Source organism: Numida meleagris, chromosome 9 (assembly GCF_002078875.1).
Source record: "Numida meleagris isolate 19003 breed g44 Domestic line chromosome 9, NumMel1.0, whole genome shotgun sequence".
Classification (NCBI taxonomy): Eukaryota; Metazoa; Chordata; class Aves; order Galliformes; family Numididae; genus Numida; species Numida meleagris.
The window spans coordinates 5,022,313-5,042,007 of record NC_034417.1 but is presented as its reverse complement, the minus strand read 5'-3'; the positions used below and the strand labels follow the sequence as shown (position 1 = coordinate 5,042,007).

Genomic DNA, 19,695 nt, shown 5'->3' with positions numbered 1-19,695 from the left:
CACTCTTGAGAGAGATTACCAAGTAACACTTTTTTCCTCTTACTTCTCACTGATGTCCCTGTTTTTCTGGGCTGCATTCACTACCTAAATTAGTATCTATTTATAATAGAACATGCAATGCAGACAAACCCCTCCTTGTATTTTGCAGTTGCTGCATGTAAACGTTAATGGTTTTTTTTCAAAACCTTATTCTGAATTCACACAGGTCTTTGAAAGTCTTACCCGGTTACTTAACTTGCCACAGCATTCTTTGAAGATCAATTATACAACCAATATTAACATAAAATGAATTTTAAAAAAATAGCACCTGAAAAAAACCCCAACATTGAGAGGCTAATCAACCACTGAAAAAATGTACCATATCTAGTGGTAGATTCCTTGCTACTAAAATCAAAGACAATAATCTTTTTCAGAGGAAACACTGAGTAATGCAAATCAACACTGACCCAGGAATATTTTACTGTCTGGGCAGGGTAGATTAACACAAAGCATTACAGTTCTCTTTTTTCAGTCTAGTGGCTAATAACTCATTCATGAAGACTTAAATCTTCTGCCTTTGAGAAAGAATAGTAACCGAAAATCAGTGAATTCTTGAGTAAAGTAGAAGTGCTGGAAATTGCTTACCTGTACTAACACCTCCAGTGAAAATCCAGGCTCCGGTGGTCATGGCAGCCTTTATCAGACCTTTTCCAAATACTTGCTTCAATTTCGGCTGCATTTCAAAGTTCTGGAGACCTCCATGGACAGAGATTAAGAGTTTGGGCAATTCTAATTGCCAGTCTTTCACCATGAGATGCAGCAGAGAATCTGGTTTGGTGTCATATGATACACGGATATACTGAAAAGATCAATGCATAATATCATCTCTCCATCTATTCTGTAAATTGTCCATTGACTAAGCACAGAATGATTATATTCAGCTCCTCATCTTGAAAGAAGAATTTTACAAATTCTGAGCAATGTTTTAAACTTATCTGCTGTTTATATTTAGTAGAAATAGGTTGAAATGTTTTGCTACTGGGAATTTACCGCTCACATCATGAATTTAAAAGCACCGTTTTCTTCTCTCTTCCTTCAAAACTGACTACAAGCAAGCTCTTGTAATAAACCTTCACTGTTGGAAGCTACTTGTTATAAATGACTGGAAGTTGTTTTTTTACATTCCTAAAATCTTTGTTTGACTGCAAGAGACCCAATGATCTTTATGAGAAATAAGAGGCCTATGTTACTATGTTATTTATCCCATTTACTGTGGACATACATATTTGCATGTCTGAAGGAACAATTTTCCTTATTCAAAGTTTAATTCTGCCTTTGTGATATCTTTTCAAACTTCTACTCTATGAAACAAAACCATGGAACAAACTTGTGCTTATTTCTGCTTTAAAAACAAACCAATCAGCACTAACAAAATTCAAGCCCTCCTATATATTTTTTAGGCAAGTTTTTGAAGTGAGTTGTTTCAACTGGCAGAATTAGCAAAGAGATATGAAAGCAAATATAGAAGGTAACAAACCCAGGTTTGGATCTGAGAGGCAAGACAGAAAGAGATTTTTTGGGGAAGCTTGAATTGCTGTTACTTCCACCACTAAAAATTTAAAGGTCCGTTTTCCAGCTCCAACAGGTTTCTATCTTCCAGGAAAACTAGATTCATTTCTACTTCTATTACACATGAAACCTTAAAAATAAAGTATATCATGTCTGGGTTATTTGGCCCACGATCTAGCAAGCCTAATACAGACAGAATCTTGGGCATTAAGTACCTTGCCAGCTGATATTTACTAACAGTAATTTCAGTGATTTCTAGGTAGGTGTTATTTTTTTTCTTCTTACTTCTCTCTTGCTTACTCTTTTTGACCATCCAGTCCACACCTTTCCTAGGCAGTAAAGAGAATGTCTTTGGTTTCACCAAACTATGTACTGTGCAAGCTGGAATCCTGACATGTTTCTATTAAACTAGCACACGAAATGAGTACCATAGAGTAGCCTATGGCCTTACCATGGCCTTATTTGAATGGCCTCCTCCCTGGAATTCAAGGTTTCCATAAGCGTCAGTTGGGTACGTTTGGGTGTGTTTGCTGATGGACCACTTCTCTGGCTGAGCTTCCACTTGCTTTGTTTCTTCTCCATTTTTATTAGCTGTTGTACTTGGAGGAGGTGGAATATGCTGGTTAATGAGCTGGCCACAACAGCACCTGAAAGTTAAAATTTTAAGTAAATTTGAACACAGTATCTTCAGAATCATTTTGTGATTAAAAAAATAAAGCATAAATTCGATTATCAACTGACAACGCCTTGCTCTACATGGATCACTTCTAGGAAACTACTTCTAGATCCTATCTGCCATGTTTACTTGCACAAAAATGCCAGAATTACTAGTCCACAAGTGTTTCTTTACAAGCAAGGACTGTAAATTTCAATTCTCTTCTATAATAATCAGGATGGAATTTCAATGCTAAAAGACAAGAGAAGATGAAGAGGGCAGAACAGGAGCAGTAACTATCTGTTTCATACTCAGAGGGAACAGCTAGCGTGCAATAAACTGTTATATTGTCCAAACAACTTAGGCTACAGGTTAGTTGCTCACACAGTAGCCCTTAACATTTAAACTAAGAAATCCATTCCTCCTGTGTAGTAGTGTTATAGGTAGTGCTGTACATCCAAAACTGTGAAGAACGGTATCATTTACATCACAGCACACAATATTGCATCCCTGCTTTCAAAATTCAGTATAAAATTATGCTCTCATTTGCAATACTAGGAACTAACAACTCACTGCCCCTCCTTCACAACTTTATATGCTACTCCCCATAACTCTGTACAGACTAGAGTGAAATCATGCCTTGCACTTCTGTTGTCTGTCATCTCACCTTAAGGGCAGTAAGTAAACTTTGTCTCACTTTCACCTGCCTAAACACAACTGTAGTCCCGTTTCTTCATTATTAACTCTTCTGTGGGCTGACGCAAAAATTTCAAATGTTACCTGCTAATATCTTTGTTGTTGGCAATTACATAGATGCATTCTCTTTTTGAAAAGGTCTTCTCTATCCAAGCCTTCTGACCCTTAAAGGGAGAAAAAAAATAAAAGGAAAAATAATTAAATATTTCTGAGACAAATACAGTAACATCTCCCTCCTATTTTTAAATACAAGCATTGAATTCAGTAAATCATCTTTAAACACAATATACATCTATCCATGAAGCACGTAGGTGATTTGAATTTTCTATTAATTGAGTAAAATTCAAACCTTGAACGTGTGTAAAAATATTTATGTACAAACATGTTCGTCTTGGTGGTACAATGTGTATCCAAAGCTCTACCAAAAATGCTGTCGCTCCTTTCTATCTTAGCAACTAGTAAACAAACTCAAAGTAGCACAGAAAAACAGCATAAGCTGTGACATAATTAGATCAACAGCATTTAATCCAAATAATAATATAGTGATGTTCTTTGTACAAAGAAATTTCTTCCCAAGACCTTTCCGTAGATTGATTAATAATCTCAGATTCTTATTTTCCTATTTAAAAAGAAGTTCTAGTCATTCCTAAAGTCATTCCTAACTCAGCAATATCATATGTCTTGGGAGGAAGAAAGCAAATGAACATTTGACAGAAGAAGTATGAACTCTTCAGCTACGGTGACAACTGTGGCACAAGATGAGGAAAACAAACTTGAACGCAAAACACAATTTCCTGTTTTAGTGCGCTTGTAGATTAGACTAAATTAGACTAATTTCACTACAGTTTAAACAACATGGGCTGTAGGCAACCTAGAACAAAACCATGGAACTGTGCAATGAGGTTAGAAAGTCTACAGCAGAATTGCAGTCCAGTTAGGTCTGGGAATGCTGAAGGTTGTGAGTTCAGAAATGGCTGCAGGCCAGTTTCGGGCTTGCCCAGTCATCATCAGTAAGGCAAAGTATCATCATGGTTGCCATACTAAACAAACACTAAGTAGTAAATTTCACAAAGTAAACTCAAAAGGAACTTTTAAATTAAGAAGGCAAAAAAAATGTTAAAGCACACTCACAATTCAATGACGTAGATAAATTTGCCTTGCTAATGAAACCTGCTGCTTCTGAGTTTGAATTACGGAATTAGTATTAATTCATTTTTCAAGTAGTAAGCAAAAGCCACGTGTTTTGTTTTAGTTTCCCCTATGGAAGTGAAAAGAAATTTTTGCAGACACAAAAAACTAAAAATGATGTGAACTTCCAGGGCTCTGTCATCAAAAAATAAGGGATTTCCCTAGAAAAGCAGTAAAAACTTCACTGATTTCCTGACTGAAGTGAACGGCAGATTTCTGTCAGAAGAAAACTCTGTCAGCCTGTCTGGTAATAGCTTAGAGAACAGACTAGCCCCCTAAGTGCTGCACAGCATGACGAATAAATGAATCCCAAATCTCATGGTATCCAAACTCACTGCCCTTTTACAATTACTTTCAATGGTGTTACATGTGCTTATGCACACCATACTAGATTATGGACTTCTAATGTTATAAAACAAGCTTAACAGGATCCTTATACAGGGGTCACAACATTTATCCACTTTTTTTTGCCCTGTTAAATAAGCACCTTTTTTTTGTCTGAATAAATTTTTGCACTTCTGCGTGCAAGTCATTGACCAATTGACAGAAATGCCCAAATCAATTCCACAGCATGGGAAGCATTCTTCAGTATGCAACGGGCAGCAGAGGCTGCATGTTTAACTCTTCTGTAGAGAACACAGGAGAATCTAAGCTAGAATATCAAAACAACTTGGATTTCCACACCATATTATTGATTATTGCTTTATGTCACAGCTTGTCAAAGAACAAATTTTCCTGTTTCATGTGCTTCATGTAAAAACAACTACTTAGCTGCTGGATTAAATCACAGATTTAGTATTTGTGTTTGGACAGAAGCTTTTGCATCTTGGTATCTAAAATGAGGTCTACGGTACAGCTGAGCTCTCAGCTGTGCATTCACTACTAAAAACCCTGTGATAGGAAGACTATTATCTACAGCTATCCTGAAAACATTACATTCTCACACCTAAAAACCCTGCTAGAGCTCAGTCACTATAGGAACTACAGTTGGACAATACATTATGCTCCACTGGTTTATTTTTTCAGTGCTAATGAGAGGGAGGCAAAAGCAGGCATTACAGATCACGAGAAATAAAAACTCAGCACATTTGGTCAGCCTTTGAAGTTTCACTGCTTTTGTCTGCTTAATCTGCTTAACCAAAGCTTGATTATAATCCAGTGCAAATACTGCTTAAGATATTCAGTGTCAGAAAATGGGCAATTTCCACAGTTGTTTGATTCAGATTCTGTACATGTCTCTGTCTGGATTGAAATGAGGAAAAATGCAAGTACACACACTGTCCCTTGTGAGTTTAAAAAAATTAAGCATTTTTTAAAAGCTTTGGAATGGATGGGTTCTCAAAGAACTCTGGCAGATCAGCAAAAGTTTTTAGACCAGAAGTGCGAGTGTTGTATTGCGAGGTAAATAGATTGCTACTAGCAAGATAAAAGCACCAAAAAACATTGCAGGTTTTCCACAGACCTCTGAGGAACATTTGAAAAAAAAAGCAAGACCCCAACTTGCTGATAGCAGTGAAGATCAACCCTGCTTATCATTGCAGATCCTGAAGGTACCTACCAGTACCCGATGTTGGAAAAAATCGCACTTCAGATGTTCAGTAGCATATCTATTCTCTTTTATGAAAACTGACAAAAGGTATCCTCAATTACGATCAAAATGAAACCACTGCTATTTCTTGGTCTTCTGCCTAGAAATCAACATAATGCCAGGTAGCGGTATTGAATAATACTGGGTTTTATGATCCCTCTTCATGGATTTTTTTGGTCACCATAACATTGAAAGAGGGCAGTTTGTAAATAAGTGAACTAATGAGTTAACAAAACTAAGATTCTAAAAGAATATCTCTCTTAGAGCATAAGCATTAATAAACACAAGAATTAGTTCCACAAAGGCCAGTTGTTCCTGTAATATCACAAGTGAACTCCACTGTTTGCTGGGAAGTGAAAGAATGTTGGGAGGAAAGAAGGCAGAGACAAAAGTTGCAGTGTCGTTGTAGTACATCCAAAACCCAAGCTCAACCAGACCTAAAACCAGTGTAATCAGACCTCTCAGGTGTCACGTTCCCAAAAAAATCGATGCTCCATGCAATATGGACCTGCTTTTGCTGGACAGACTGGCAAGCCTGGCTGGCTGGGCACAGGATGGGACAGAGCTTAGACTCTGTCTTGCAGTTAGACGGCTTTCATTGTAGGACACCTCTTTGGCACCTGAAGCCCTACTGTAAGAGCACATGCTCCCAGCTGCTGTGCTCCAGTGAAGCTCTGTCGGGCTGGGCGTAGCTGGGCAGCAGAGAAGCCAGCCCACGAACAGCAGCACCTGGTGCACAGAGCCACGGACACAGATGCAATGAGGGAGGAGACAGGGGGTCAAAAATGAGTTAGGCATAATACAGGCTAAAGTAAACACCAAATAATATGAATATGCAGTTGGTTAGGCAGCAGTGCTCGCATCTGTTTGTTTTTATGAGATACTGAGAGAAAGAAATAACTGGAGGTGGAATGAAATTCAGACTGTGAACACGTGTGGTGTAAGCACAAGTCCATTCGTGCTGTGAACAAGTCTACAGACTTCTGTAAATGCCATTCAGGTAATCAAATTCCATTGCTTTACCTGAGAAACAAAAGGTAAATAAACAATTAGGAAAAAAAGAAATCATTGTATCAGCAGAACCTCTGTTATCTGGGACTTAAAAATTGATACTAGAGGGGTTTCTACTTTGAGCTGCCTTGAATGGTAACATCCCAATTATACTAATAGGCAGGTCCTTTTCAAAGGGTCATAAATGGGACATCTGAAAGCTCCAGTGTAGACGCAGTGTCACATGTACACAGCTTCTCAGCTTCAGAGCAGACTCATGTCTGGCCAGTAGTTCTTGTGCTTGTTCTCATTTACCTGTATTGAGGCACCATTCCTAGATCAATACTTCTCTAGTTTCCCCTTCTTTCAGAAATAAGCATCTTCATTTCTTTGTAGCTGAAAAAATTTGCAAGTGGGTATGTCTGAGGTGCATTTACAAACCCTATGAGCTATCTTTTATCTCAAATCCATCACAGATATCCGTGGGGGCTCTTCTACATGTCCAGTTTGCACAGGTTCCTGCCAAACTTGCAAGACTCTGCTTTCCAAGGCTTATGGGGTTAGTTCCCATTATTACTCCGTCTCTACAATGCTCACTGGGATGTTACTGAGAATATGAAATACCAAACAATACTTGCAACAAAGAGTATCTCGTATGTTGTTTGCTAATAAGCATCAAAAAGGGAGTAAAAATAGTTCTATGATTCCTTCAAATGAAAGTCTGTTTTGTCAAGACAATTCTTGTTCTCAGCCCAAGATAAGTTTCATATGATTCAAATTGATCCTGTGTTATTCCAGCAAGATTGCCAGGGAGCCATTTGGTCTGTGAATAAAGCAAACACAACACAGGCAAGACGGCAGTGCCAGTTAGCAATGCTGTTATCACAGAATCACAGAAAAAAAACTGTTATCTGAGTTATCTCAAACTGAGGCAGAAATCACTCCTGCTGATGATGTGGAAGTCAGTAAACAGTGTTTCATGCCTTTATTATGCTTTGTGTTCCAGACTGGCTGGTGAGACAGGCAGCAAGCATCTGCTGAAACAATAGGAATCATTTCCTGTCCACTTGGATTAGTTTATGGATATAGAACACAAAAAGGAAATAATGGGCTCTCTTTTCCTAAGTTTACACAATTCTGCCACATCGCTTAGAGATGCTGCTTTCCCAGAGGCTATGGAAAAGTGAGCAATGACTTCAGCCTCAAGACCACAGCAGACCTGGCTTGCTCTGCCACGGTTGGGTAGATCCAGCTCTGGCACACAGTCTGTGGAGGCGCATTAATAAAATGTGCTGGCTGAGCCCAGATGCCCAACTGAGATGCAGATACAGCTGCTTGGGTATAGCTTAGCATCAGTATAAGGACACAGCTAGCACAGCTAAAATAAAGCAACTCATCAACCATTTGGAGAATACAGCTGAAAAACCTGGCTGAGAACTTTCCTGCAGAGAACATACCTTGTGTAATTTTGCAGCAGTTTCCCGTGCAGAACAGAGAAAAAGTCTTGGTGACCAGTTTGCACCTGCCACATTTTAAGACAGCAAAAGCATTCCTCCAACATCTCTGCACTACCCCTTATTTCACCAAATTTTAAGGAAGAGGTTTCCTAAGAAATTGTAATGTTAATGTATAGTTTCCATTTGTTACCTATTTTACTTCCATTATTAAATATCCAAATCCTCCTGTGGCCTTTAGCCTGTACTGGAAGCTGTGGAGTTGAGGAACACACGTATCCATACTTACTTAACCTTCTTCCAGAGATCCAGTTTGGATCTTTCTTTTCCCCCCAAAAAAACCTTCAGTCTGTGGCAGACACTCCCATTTTACTCTAAACACTTAACAACCAGCAAAATTAAGAAACAGAAACCAAGATATGAGGGTGGGAAGTGCTGAACAACTTTACCTAAGGGCAGTGGGATAAGCCCTGCCTACAAGTAATCATTCTCAAGCAGCCTGGCGTAGCAAAGTAGATGCATCGAATAGAGACAAGTATCTTCTAACGCAGTGCTAGCCAAAGTACTTGGGCAATTACTACTTTCCATTATTATTTGTTATTAATTCTTACTTGAAGATGAAAGACAAACCTGCTATTTAGATTTGACAAGGCTCAGAAAAGATATTTGTACACTAATTACCTGCCCAAATGTAAAGACTCTTAGCTAGCCGTGTTTTTAAAGGAAGGTGAGACATGCCCAAATTGCATGTGAGACGTGTCTTTTACAGAACTCTGAACTGTGAGCCTTTAATATGGGCTATTCTAACCTGAAATGGAGAAATTGTATTATCTAGGAATATCTGTACGTTTCAATATCCTCAAAAGCAGATCTCACTTTGTGAAACTCATCAATACTTATGAAATCATAAACAACATAACAAAATACTTCCCGCATTACAAAAATAAGCCTATGAATAGTTCTAACTAAAACTGCATGCTTAAGTCTCCTTCTTATTTGTGGCTTAGAAAATGGTGGCAATAGAAGTTAGTTATACATGCCATCAAAGAATTACTTGCACTTCATTATGCAGATGCAAAAACCATGGACTTAGACCAGAATTACAACTCAATCTGGTAGCGATTTGGGCCATTTCTGTCCACATTATTAAGTATAATAACTATTAGAGCAAAAAATTATTTAAGATGTTTTGTTAGGTAAAGAGGTTAAAAATTTAAGCACACCCTTGTTTGTAAGAGGTACAAGTTACAAATTCCTACTTAACTTCTATAAAACTTCTGATAAGCCAGTTAATAGTGCTGATTTTTCAGATGTCATACAATGCTACAATTTGAAACATTATTGTTTTTCTCTGTGAAATACTAGAAATCTTGAGTAGAAAAAGTATTTTTAAAGGAATGACTACATGTTGTGTGAAATACTGCATATCTATGAAAAGTTTGTTCAAAGTCCACAGTTCTAATTACTTGAAGCGCACTGCACACAAAACAGGTAGACTTGGATGATTTATTACATTCACATTTTCAAGATATGCCAAAAGAAAGCCATTGCTTAAGGTACACTGCTAAACATGTTAGGAAATATTTTAAAATTGCTATGAAGTAAAATTTCTATAGTCACAATGTAATACAATATAAACATATCCCAGAAGCCCCTAAAATCTGGAGATAATAAATATTTACTTATCTTCTGTACTTTTTGTAAATACACATGCTCTTCTTTCAAATATATCCATAACGTAATAGATAATCACTTTATCCCTTAGGAAATTAACATCATTTTGTAGTACATACAGTTTTCCTGAAAGCAAGATTCTTCAGGTAGAAATCTGTTAAACAGTTTGAGCTGTTGAAAAATTGCAACTTGCTGTGGGTAATTTTACACTCAGTAAAGCAATTACTTTCCAAGCGTCAGCTAATACGTAAGCTTTAGCAAAATACGCCACGATGCAATCAGCCACATTCTGTACCCTGCTGCTTTCTGTCATTTTCAAAAAAGAATGTGTTTCCAGGTCATTTAACTTTTGGGCTGCAGGGTTTGTACAGAAAAATTCCTGATCATCTTTTAGAAATCATTATGGAGGAACTGGAACTCAAGGGTTAAATTACTCCCTAGAGAGAATAACTAAGTATGTTTAAAATACTCTTTGTACTAAATAGAACTAAGAGTTGCCAACATTCACTGGGAACCCTCTGAAAACGTGAGTGCTCTAGGACAGAAATAATCACAAATGGCAAGAGAGAAATGAAAGACTTCAAGTCAGCTTCATAGCTGCTTGTAGATCAGAACAGTTTTCAGAAAATTGGGTCAATTTTCTGTTCAGTCCTTACCCCCAAGTAAAAACTCCAAATCCATGAGTGAAAAGAATTAGTAGATACCCTGGAACCTGGCAATATCATCTCCAGTGATGTTTCATGTAGTGTTTTTCTCTAAACAGAGAGGAGACCCAATCTGTATTCAAAAGATCATAACACAATCTAGAAAACACTGCACAGAAGATGCTCTGCCTTTACTGACATAAAGTATCATTCATGGTAGTCAAATATTATGCATAACTTAGCAACATATTTGGCTTTAAATTGTTAGCTCCAATGTACTATTTGAATTAAACAGAAACTAGCATAAAATTTCGAACTTGATTATGGATGTATTAATTATCTTCACAGTCTTCCATAAAAATAACTTAAAATTTTGAAGTTCATGTCTAAAATTTTCTAAAAAGACTCCTACATTTCAAATTTTCTGGGGGAGAAATTGATGAACTTATAAGTACCTACACGTCATTATATCACAAGCATATTTTGAATGGTGTCAAGAAATACATAATGAGGCTAAAAAGTGGTTTCTTAGCATAGGTCATACTGGTATCAAATGCACAGTAAAGTTCTACTATATGCAAGGTTAAATTTGATTCTCTGTTCCTGAGGTAAGGAGAAAATGCAGAGTCCACAGCACACGAATGGAGAAGAAGATTTTTAAAGCCTGAATTAGGGGCATTAAAGAAGATTCACACAGGCTAGGAGCTCTGAAGTCGCCCTTTGCCCCATAGGGGAATACAAGGATACATCTTCTTGGAACAACTGTTACCCTAAGATGTCTCTCCTCAAATCCCCAAGTGTGCTTCAGCAGAAGGGTTGGAATGCTAGAAGAGTGGATGGGAGTACTGTCCTACGGAGTTGTGATCTGGAGAGTGAGGGTAACAAATATCAAAAGCTCCTTGGCTCCCCAGTCATCTGAACAACTGGTACGTGAATTCCCAGGGATGGCATGTAGGTTGGATCTTGAGGAGGGAGCTCTCAGATAAACTTTTGATCTCAGAGCCCAATATGCTTTACAGCAAAAAAGCATTGCATCAAATGACAGCTGCATTGTCGATACAAATGTGATGAGGCTGCTGTTGTTTGTTACAGATATTTCACAGGGAAAACCTCTTTATTGCAGACCCTTGTTGGTGTGAGAAAAAACACCATAAATCATGCCCTATTCTGTCCTAAAATTTTGATAATACCTGACCTAACGTCACCCCATGATAAATCAAATTAGAAACAAATGCTCACAGAAAGAGGTTTGCTTACCAGAAGGCTTGTCACCAACAGTGTGCTCTAGAGAGAGTTACAAATTTTGGCATCTAATGAACACTGAAACAAATCAAAGACTCAACCTACAAAGCAAATAAACCAGAAATCCATCTCATTTTCTGCAGAAATTAGCTGTAAACTAGCATTGAAAGCACCAAAACGTGTAATGTTTCCACCCGATCTCACTTTGTCAGCATTTCTACTTCTTACTACAGTCATACTTGAGCAATTTTCTACTTCTGAAATGTTTTGAAACACCTATTTTTGAACTTGAAAACTCATTTTGTCTTCTTGCAATTAGTGCTTCGATTTCCATGTCTTTCAAAACAAAGAGTGAGAAATCTATGAAGTAGTCTAGTCAAAGTACTACTATTTCAATATAATTACTTTTCTCCTATCAATCATAGGTTGCCTAAACATTTCTTCAGCATATGTTCAATTACGCATATTGATGCTAAAGAAGTTAGCAAAGCAGAAGATGATCAGGAATGAAACAAACAAAAACACATTTAAAATCTTGTCCTACCTGCTTGCCATTGGAAGTATTTCAGAGTTTGAAAAGATGATTTACATCTAGAATAAATAAATTACATTTAACTCTGAGCTTCTGTCCCATTTATTGTTCAGACTTCTCACTCATCTTACTGGTAGGACTTCCAGTCTCTCTGAAGTTCATGAGAATTCCCAAGAAGATGGGTTTCCACCACTTTAAGAAGAGAATCTCATATGATAAGCATGTGAGCAGCTTCTTTGTTCAAACCAATCTCATGACTCCCTTTGAAGGTAATCCTTTAGAAGTCTCATGACCCATCTCCCTGCCCAGAGGGTATTTTCATCTCATGGTGGAACAAGGCACAACAAATCTACTTTGATAGTGCCCAAATCTCCAATTTGTTAAACCTCCTTTCCTCTCTTCAAACAGTGGATATACTCACTGTAAAAACGCCAACACTGCAGAAAGGCTAAAGCAGGAGCCGAAACTTTTAATTTGAAGTAACCCCTCCCTTCTGCTAAAATATCAATGTAATTTGCATAATTGAGACAATTGGACATAATAGTCCTTTCAGGGGTCCTCATTAGATGTACAGCTCCACATTCTTTGAAAAGAAGAAAAAAGGAGGTCATACAGCATTAATTATATCTAATCCTCTTTGGAACAATTTGAAGTTAGGCAAAACGCTGTATTAAAACAGCCGAAGTCGTAAATAAGCCATTCATTTTGTAACTTTATATATCACATGCATTTTCACACTCTGCTGCTTTTGTCAATTTAATTCCTTCAATATGAAGGGCTTTTCTACATCTTCTCGTACTTTAAAACTACCAATATAGCAAAGGACATAATGAGTTGCAGGTAGTTACTAATTTTGCTCAAACTTTCAAAAATCTACCTTGCTGTGCTGGGTGCCAACAATGAAGCATTTAAGGATCACAGTTTGGAACTATATTATGAAGAGGTAGGCAGTTTAACTTCTTGCTTCTACTGCAACGTGTTGTTCAATCAAGAAGTCTGCTACACTGACCTTATTTAACAGTTCCTATGTTTGTTTGCCACTGCAATAACCATATGCCCATTTGTGATTGACAAGGAAATATTTCGGAGGCATAATTTCAACTTCTGACTTGCCCTAAATGCCAAAGTACGTAGCTGAAACAGACATATTTTAGAACTAGACCTTGCTCTTCCTAAAGAGACAAAAGCTCCTTCTGACTTCAGGAAGGACAGGGATAGGGGTGTGAAAGAATTAGATGAGCCTCTGGAAAACTACAATGCAAAATGAATTTTGGACTTCATTTCTGTTTGAGGAAACAGTTTAAGAAAGCAACAGGCACTAATAAGAGTATGAAGTCAAAGAAAGCAAGCACAAAAGTCTGTGTGGGGTACAGTACTCCATAACTAATGGAAGTACAGAGTATTTCTCTATTTAGGGAATTTTCTACTTAAAGCCTTCATCCAAAGTTCACTAAACGTAACAGATAACTATCAGTGTTGTTCAGTAAACACCATAGCAAGGCATAGCACAACTATACTCCATAGTTGCATAAGTTTATTTTCCTGTGGTTTCAAAATTAACTTGTTAGTTCTGACCTCTGAAATCACATCAGGCTCAAGTTCCTGTTGTTCCAGAATCTCCCTGTGATCCTGTTCAGGCAAAGAGGGAGGCTCGCCACCTCACCAGTCTCAAAAACTCAGCGCTGAAATGGAGGGTATATGTTGAAGTCAATAGATGTTTCGTTTTCCAGGGAAAACCACATTTCAGAATTAGTGACCTTTATGGATGCCTCCTCTATCTGGAACACACTGTCCTCTTCGAGACAGAAAAGGCTGACATACTGAGCAGCAGGAATAATTACTACCAGTAATATCTAAGACAGAAAATCTATTAAAAAATATTAATTGAGCGCTTGAACCCTCATCCAAAACTGGAATATAGACATGCAGCATGGTTCTCCTTGGAAAGATATTATGTGAGAATGTGAGAATGTCTTTCAATTCTTAGCTCAAACTGAAATAAAAAATACACACCTTCTAGGTGTATAAGAACAGTAATTTTAAAAATCGAAATGCAGCTGTCACTGAATCTTCCCTTAATATAAATGGAGTAGTTCTACAGTACTCTAACTTCTCTGGGACCTCAGTTTAAGTAATGAGACTGATGAAAGGTAAACAAGCCATGTCCAACTAGACAAAAGAAAAAAAAGACAGCTTTTAGCATATCCAAAGGTGACTGACATCAAAGATACCATCTACAGACAATATCTTCCTCACTTAATATTGCAAAGAAAAATTTTGTTTTGAAGCATAAATTTCATATTGGATATTTTCAACATAGCTGAAGCATGACAGGATGCCTACAGTCTAATGAAAATGTTCTGAATAGAATTTCATATAACACAAAATATGACTATATGCATCCACATATATAGTACAATAATATTTTAATAATTATATAATAGCAATTAACTATTTTTTTCCTGGTGTGTGTATGTGTGTGAAACAGCCATGTAAAAGCAAAGGAAGTTACATGAAGTGTATATAAAACAAAGCATAACTGAGTTGGCTAAAAACCTAATAAATGTGCACATTCAGTGCAAAGAGCAAGCAACCTACTCTTTGCTGCATTTGCTGTCTGAAATGCCTATGACAAAATTCTGTATGACAAGAAGAAGAAATCACTGGCTTCTAATTTCAAATATATAATTCTGTCAACTTCAGCCAAAGTGCTCATTCAGAGTTCAAAGGAATAATACATGAGTAAAAAAATGACATTCTCAGAGAAAATGCCACTACACAAAAGATAGTTTTCATGGATGCCTGCACTCATACTATGGGAAGGCTCACAGCACTTGGAGTTTGTTTTGTGACATGGCTTGATATAAATGCACTGTGAAGGAAAGGGATAAAGATATGCATCTCTTTGCTGTCCTCACTGTGACTGTCTCGGAAAAAAGTTCCCTTAGTTACCAGTAGCACTGAGTAACCGCATGTTTGGAGGGAGTAAGCAGGAATGATGAACAGATTAACTTATCTTCCAAAAGCAACATGGGTTTGGGTTTTGTTTTTTTTTTATTAGAACTGATGCAAATCTAGATCTAGCAGGGTAATCAGTTACCTTTATGTGTGAATAACTGAGAACTCAGTAAACTTAACAATACATTTAGGCTAGCAGATTTGATAGCTCACACATTTTATGTAACTAATAGCATTTTCTTTCATGAAGGTAGATAACCTGTAGCTCAGAGAAACATGTATTTTTTCATAGCTGTATTAGAACTTAATCCAGTAACCAATATTTCACAGAATGCAACACTACTGAACTACTAAAACTTGTGGTAATCAAACATCACAGATACAGATGTCAGAATAGATGAGAAATAGCACGATAGCAATATGCCTAAGATGAAACATAAGCTTACAGAGACTCAGTCTGGGATGGACAAAGATGAAGGGATAGATTGCTCAAGACAAACTTATTCACATGAAAATGGAATAGGGTTATTTATTCATAACCTTCCTAATAATAATAATGTTCTGTATCAGTAAAATTCATGGCCGTTCACTGTAAGGCCTTGATTGGTAACATAAAATTCATGCCACAAAGCAGTAACACATAGTAAAAGACAAAATCAACCACGTAATTGCATATCTCTTCATTATTAAAAAATTTAATCATTTTAAAAAAGTGAACGTCCCAAGAGATTCTGATTCAAAGGATATCACTTGATGCCACTCCCAAATCTGTAACTGGACTGTAAGTGGACTGCTTGGAAAACCCAAAGGCAAAAGAAATAGACAAGAGTACATTGGTGTCTTGGGCTCAGATCACTGTGTGCAGGACTGTTTTGTTAAACTAGACTCAAAGCATCTCTAACTACACTCTAACCTTACTTTCATGGAGGCAGTGGATATTATTTGATCAAAAGTCGTCAAGTTATAGACTATATACTATAACTTCAAGTTATATATTATAATATATAATTTATACACCTAAGTGTATAAATAACTAAAAAAATATCCTTCTTTATTGCTTGGGTTCATCTCTGAACTCATCCGTAGTGCTCCTCTAGAGCTTGTCAAGTAGTCAGAGTTGAAAAGAATATTTTTAAAACAGAACAGAAGAAAACTGACACAGCTTATTTTATCTGTTGATAATACAACATCTGCTGCATCCTCTGAGAAGTGCGAGGGAAACGGGTTATTTTGGGCAAAAATTCACTGATAAGCGTTTTTATAATTCAGTAAATTGTTGTAAGCATGACTTATGGAAACATTTTTAAATTTTGCATAGGAACAGTGGCCACTGCACATGTTTCACAGTCCTCCTTCTCTCCTTTATTTCTGTGTGTGTTTGAAGGGGTTTTACTCAGAAAAAAAACAGCATCAAACTGTGTATTTTACTTAAGTACAACTGACATCAAAGGCGAGCTGTAACAATGAGAAAAAAAGCACTGCTGACCCAAGGCAAGAGCAGACCAGTACCAATTCCATGCCAGCCCTTCCGCCACGTGCTGATCACTTGAGCTCCTATCCCACCTAGACTACTCACATCCAACCTTAACAGGAACGTATTTGCATAACTCTTGATTCTGAGACTGCTTAGGCACAATTTACAGTGATGAAATGCCCCTCTGATTTCCACAAAACAGTGCCATACACAGAAAGTTGTCCAAATAAAGTCAATGAGACTGAAATCCAGTGTGCATACTTAGCACACAATTAGAGTTTTAAAATGGTGTAAAAGTGTTCTCTACAATAAATAGAATGAATATTCTATGCTCCTCTAGCACTGTTCATCTGAAAAATTTAATGCACAGACATGGATTATTCAATTTTGTCTTATGCAGTAAATAGCTATTTACCTGCTCATAAAAAAAAGTAGAGTGAAGTCAGTATTATTCCTGAGCCAGTTTGTAGGTGTTCTGAATTCATGGAATATTTGAATAGAAATCTACTGTCATACATGGGGGCCCTGCTGATCAGTCCAGGGCTTGAGATAAATTAAAACCACAGTAGGTTGCTGAAGCAGTATGAGGCACTGCAGCTTTCAGCTTTGTCAAACTCGTTATGTTCCTCCCACTAATTAAAACAGAAATGCAAGCAAGCAGTAAATACACTTCAGAGAGATTCTGGAGTTAATAATTCCTCTAAGAATTACTAGGGGAAAAAAATCTCAAATTGTATTTACTTTCTTTAGCCGCACAACTGCTAAAAGGCAGTTCAGGAATTTTCTCCCCAGTATATTTAGTTTTGAATTTTTAAACAGATACTTTCTCTGCTAACAATAGTGTGATAGTGACTGAACAAAAGCAAGTGTTTCTGATTAAATGCTCCTTTCCATCATATGCTATGAGACATGTGTCAACAAATACTCCTCCAAACTTGAACTTCCAAAGTCCTCCTAACATTAAGATATAAGAAACACGGGGCTTACAGTGCCAACTTGAAAAGTTGTAGAATTTGAAAGCCATCATGAAAATGTATATAAAGGACATTCTATTTCTCTATTCAAGATAATCTTATAAAGATCTTTTTGACAGATAGAAGTCCACATTTCAAGTATGGCAGCACCCAGCTTTCCTTTTGAAAAGAGTGCAACCTAATGTACTTGGTGCTTCTGTCCACCATCAAAAGGTAGCTAAGCACATCAAGATGGTGCCCTGGAAGCACAAAACACTTATACCTGTATAAGAATCAATTAGAAAGGAAATTCAAAACCTACTAATTAAGCAGCAGCATCTGAGAATAATTGCAAAGTTCTCCAAGTAACACTTTCTTAGTCTGCAGAAAATCAGCACACACATTTAGCTGCAGATAATTTACAAAGGAGAGAGCCCAAGCAACTGTGATTTGTTGGAACATTTCCCTCATTTCACTAATACTCTTTGGATACAAACTGAGGTTTGTTTTTACATTTCTGGTTGCTAATTGTGTAACATTACAGCACCTATTGATAGATTCATCTACTATATAGGTGCCGTACAATAGTTATTTTCTTGAGAGGTATAAATCAAAATTGCAACTGGAACAACAAGAGAGTGATACAGAAACTGGCCTGCCTTACAGTCAAGGTATAGACTTTATCTTGTAAAGTATCTCTCTCTAATGTCAGAGATGATTTTCCAATACCAGAAACAGTAGGTGCACTTCCCTGTTCCAGCCCTCCCAGCTCTATGAGAAAAATAGTAATTTTCAGATTTCTGACAACTTTTCACTGGCTGCTGCTTACCAGACACGTTTTTGAGTTTAGAAGAAATGGTGGCTAGCAAGTGCATATTGTCTTTAAACAAAAGAAATTAACTTGAGTATTTTAGCTTTCAGAAATTACATTCCTTATGATAAAGGACAAATTTATCAAAAGAAAAATTGCAGTGGATTGGCAGAGAGAAAAAGGGCAACATCTGTTTTCTCACACAGAAACCAGTAGAAGAAAAATTAATATCATGTCACAAAACTTAAATTTTGTGCTGTAAAACTAAACTGATAAACATATTCCTAATAAAGTAGAAGATAAATGTTTACACTCAGGGTTGTGTATTTGGATCGTGAGTGGGTTTCACTCAAACCAGAACAACTTTTATAAAGAGGAGACTGTTAGCCAACTCTAGTTTTTTTTAAGGATCATTTGCTCCCTAAATTGATATTGAACAAATGTGTATTTTGCAATAAATCAGATTACTCTCAGTGGAAGACTTTTTTGACGTAGTTGAAATGTTTCTCTTTGCAAAAGAAAAAGAAAGTGATTTTAAAGAATAGATTTTTTTCCATTTATTTTCTTAGTGCTACTGACACATCCATCACAGGACTGTGCTTTTCTGACTTGTCTAGCATGTGAGGGAAGTTCATTAAGCAGAGACTACAGCTTTAGAATACAGCAGAAGTTCAGAAATTTAAAAGAAATAAACAGTGTTGCTAATGATAGCTCTGTAACATTCATTGTATGGAAAGACTTGACCATACCTCTGTATCTATATCCATGCTGACCGTTATAGTCTCATATGGAAATACTGTAAGGGATCCAGAGCCCCTCCAAAAAGGTCTAGTACTGTACTGGACCCAGCGTGAGGATGTGAACACTAAAAATGTGGAAGCACAAAATACATGATCAAAACCATTAATCTCAGCTTCCAATCATTCACTGGTATTGAGATTGAGAACTTGCTGAGACAGAGAAGGACTTTTTTTTTTTTTTAACTGTTTATAAAGAGCAAAACATTAAAGTACACATGCAATATATCATACACATCTTTTAAAAATGTAAGAAGTCCTCTGGTAATCTAGCTGTAGCAATACAGCTTTAATGTAGTAGACTGAAATCTGGGACTTTACCCCCTTTCCAAGACCTATTCTGTAATAATCCTACTGGAATGTACAGTATGCATCAACCCTCTTAGTCCACCTTGTAAGAGTGAATGCTCCTCATTTTTCACCAAAGCTATATCACAACAAGTTACACTTATAAAACCACAATGCCCTGGTTAATTAAATTATTTGGAGCA

At 36.9% G+C, this 19,695-nt stretch overlaps 1 protein-coding gene across 5 annotated transcripts in view; it reads right to left on the bottom strand.

Annotated features, from left to right (window-relative positions):
• The window catches only part of TRPM1 (transient receptor potential cation channel subfamily M member 1), a 57,642-nt gene extending 47,647 nt beyond the window's left edge, over nt 1-9,995 (bottom strand). For 4 of the 5 annotated variants that reach the window (XM_021407706.1, XM_021407703.1, XM_021407705.1 and 1 more), the window contains exons 1-4: nt 9,806-9,993; nt 2,984-3,064; nt 2,000-2,195; nt 625-838 (exon numbers count right to left, since the gene is read on the bottom strand). In XM_021407706.1, the coding sequence (XP_021263381.1) occupies nt 625-838; nt 2,000-2,195; nt 2,984-3,064; nt 9,806-9,831 (517 nt within the window). In that variant the 5' untranslated portion in view covers nt 9,832-9,993. Of the gene's footprint in view, nt 1-624; nt 839-1,999; nt 2,196-2,983; nt 3,065-9,805 lie in introns of all 5 variants that reach the window. The other variant, XM_021407702.1, reaches the window with a different exon arrangement.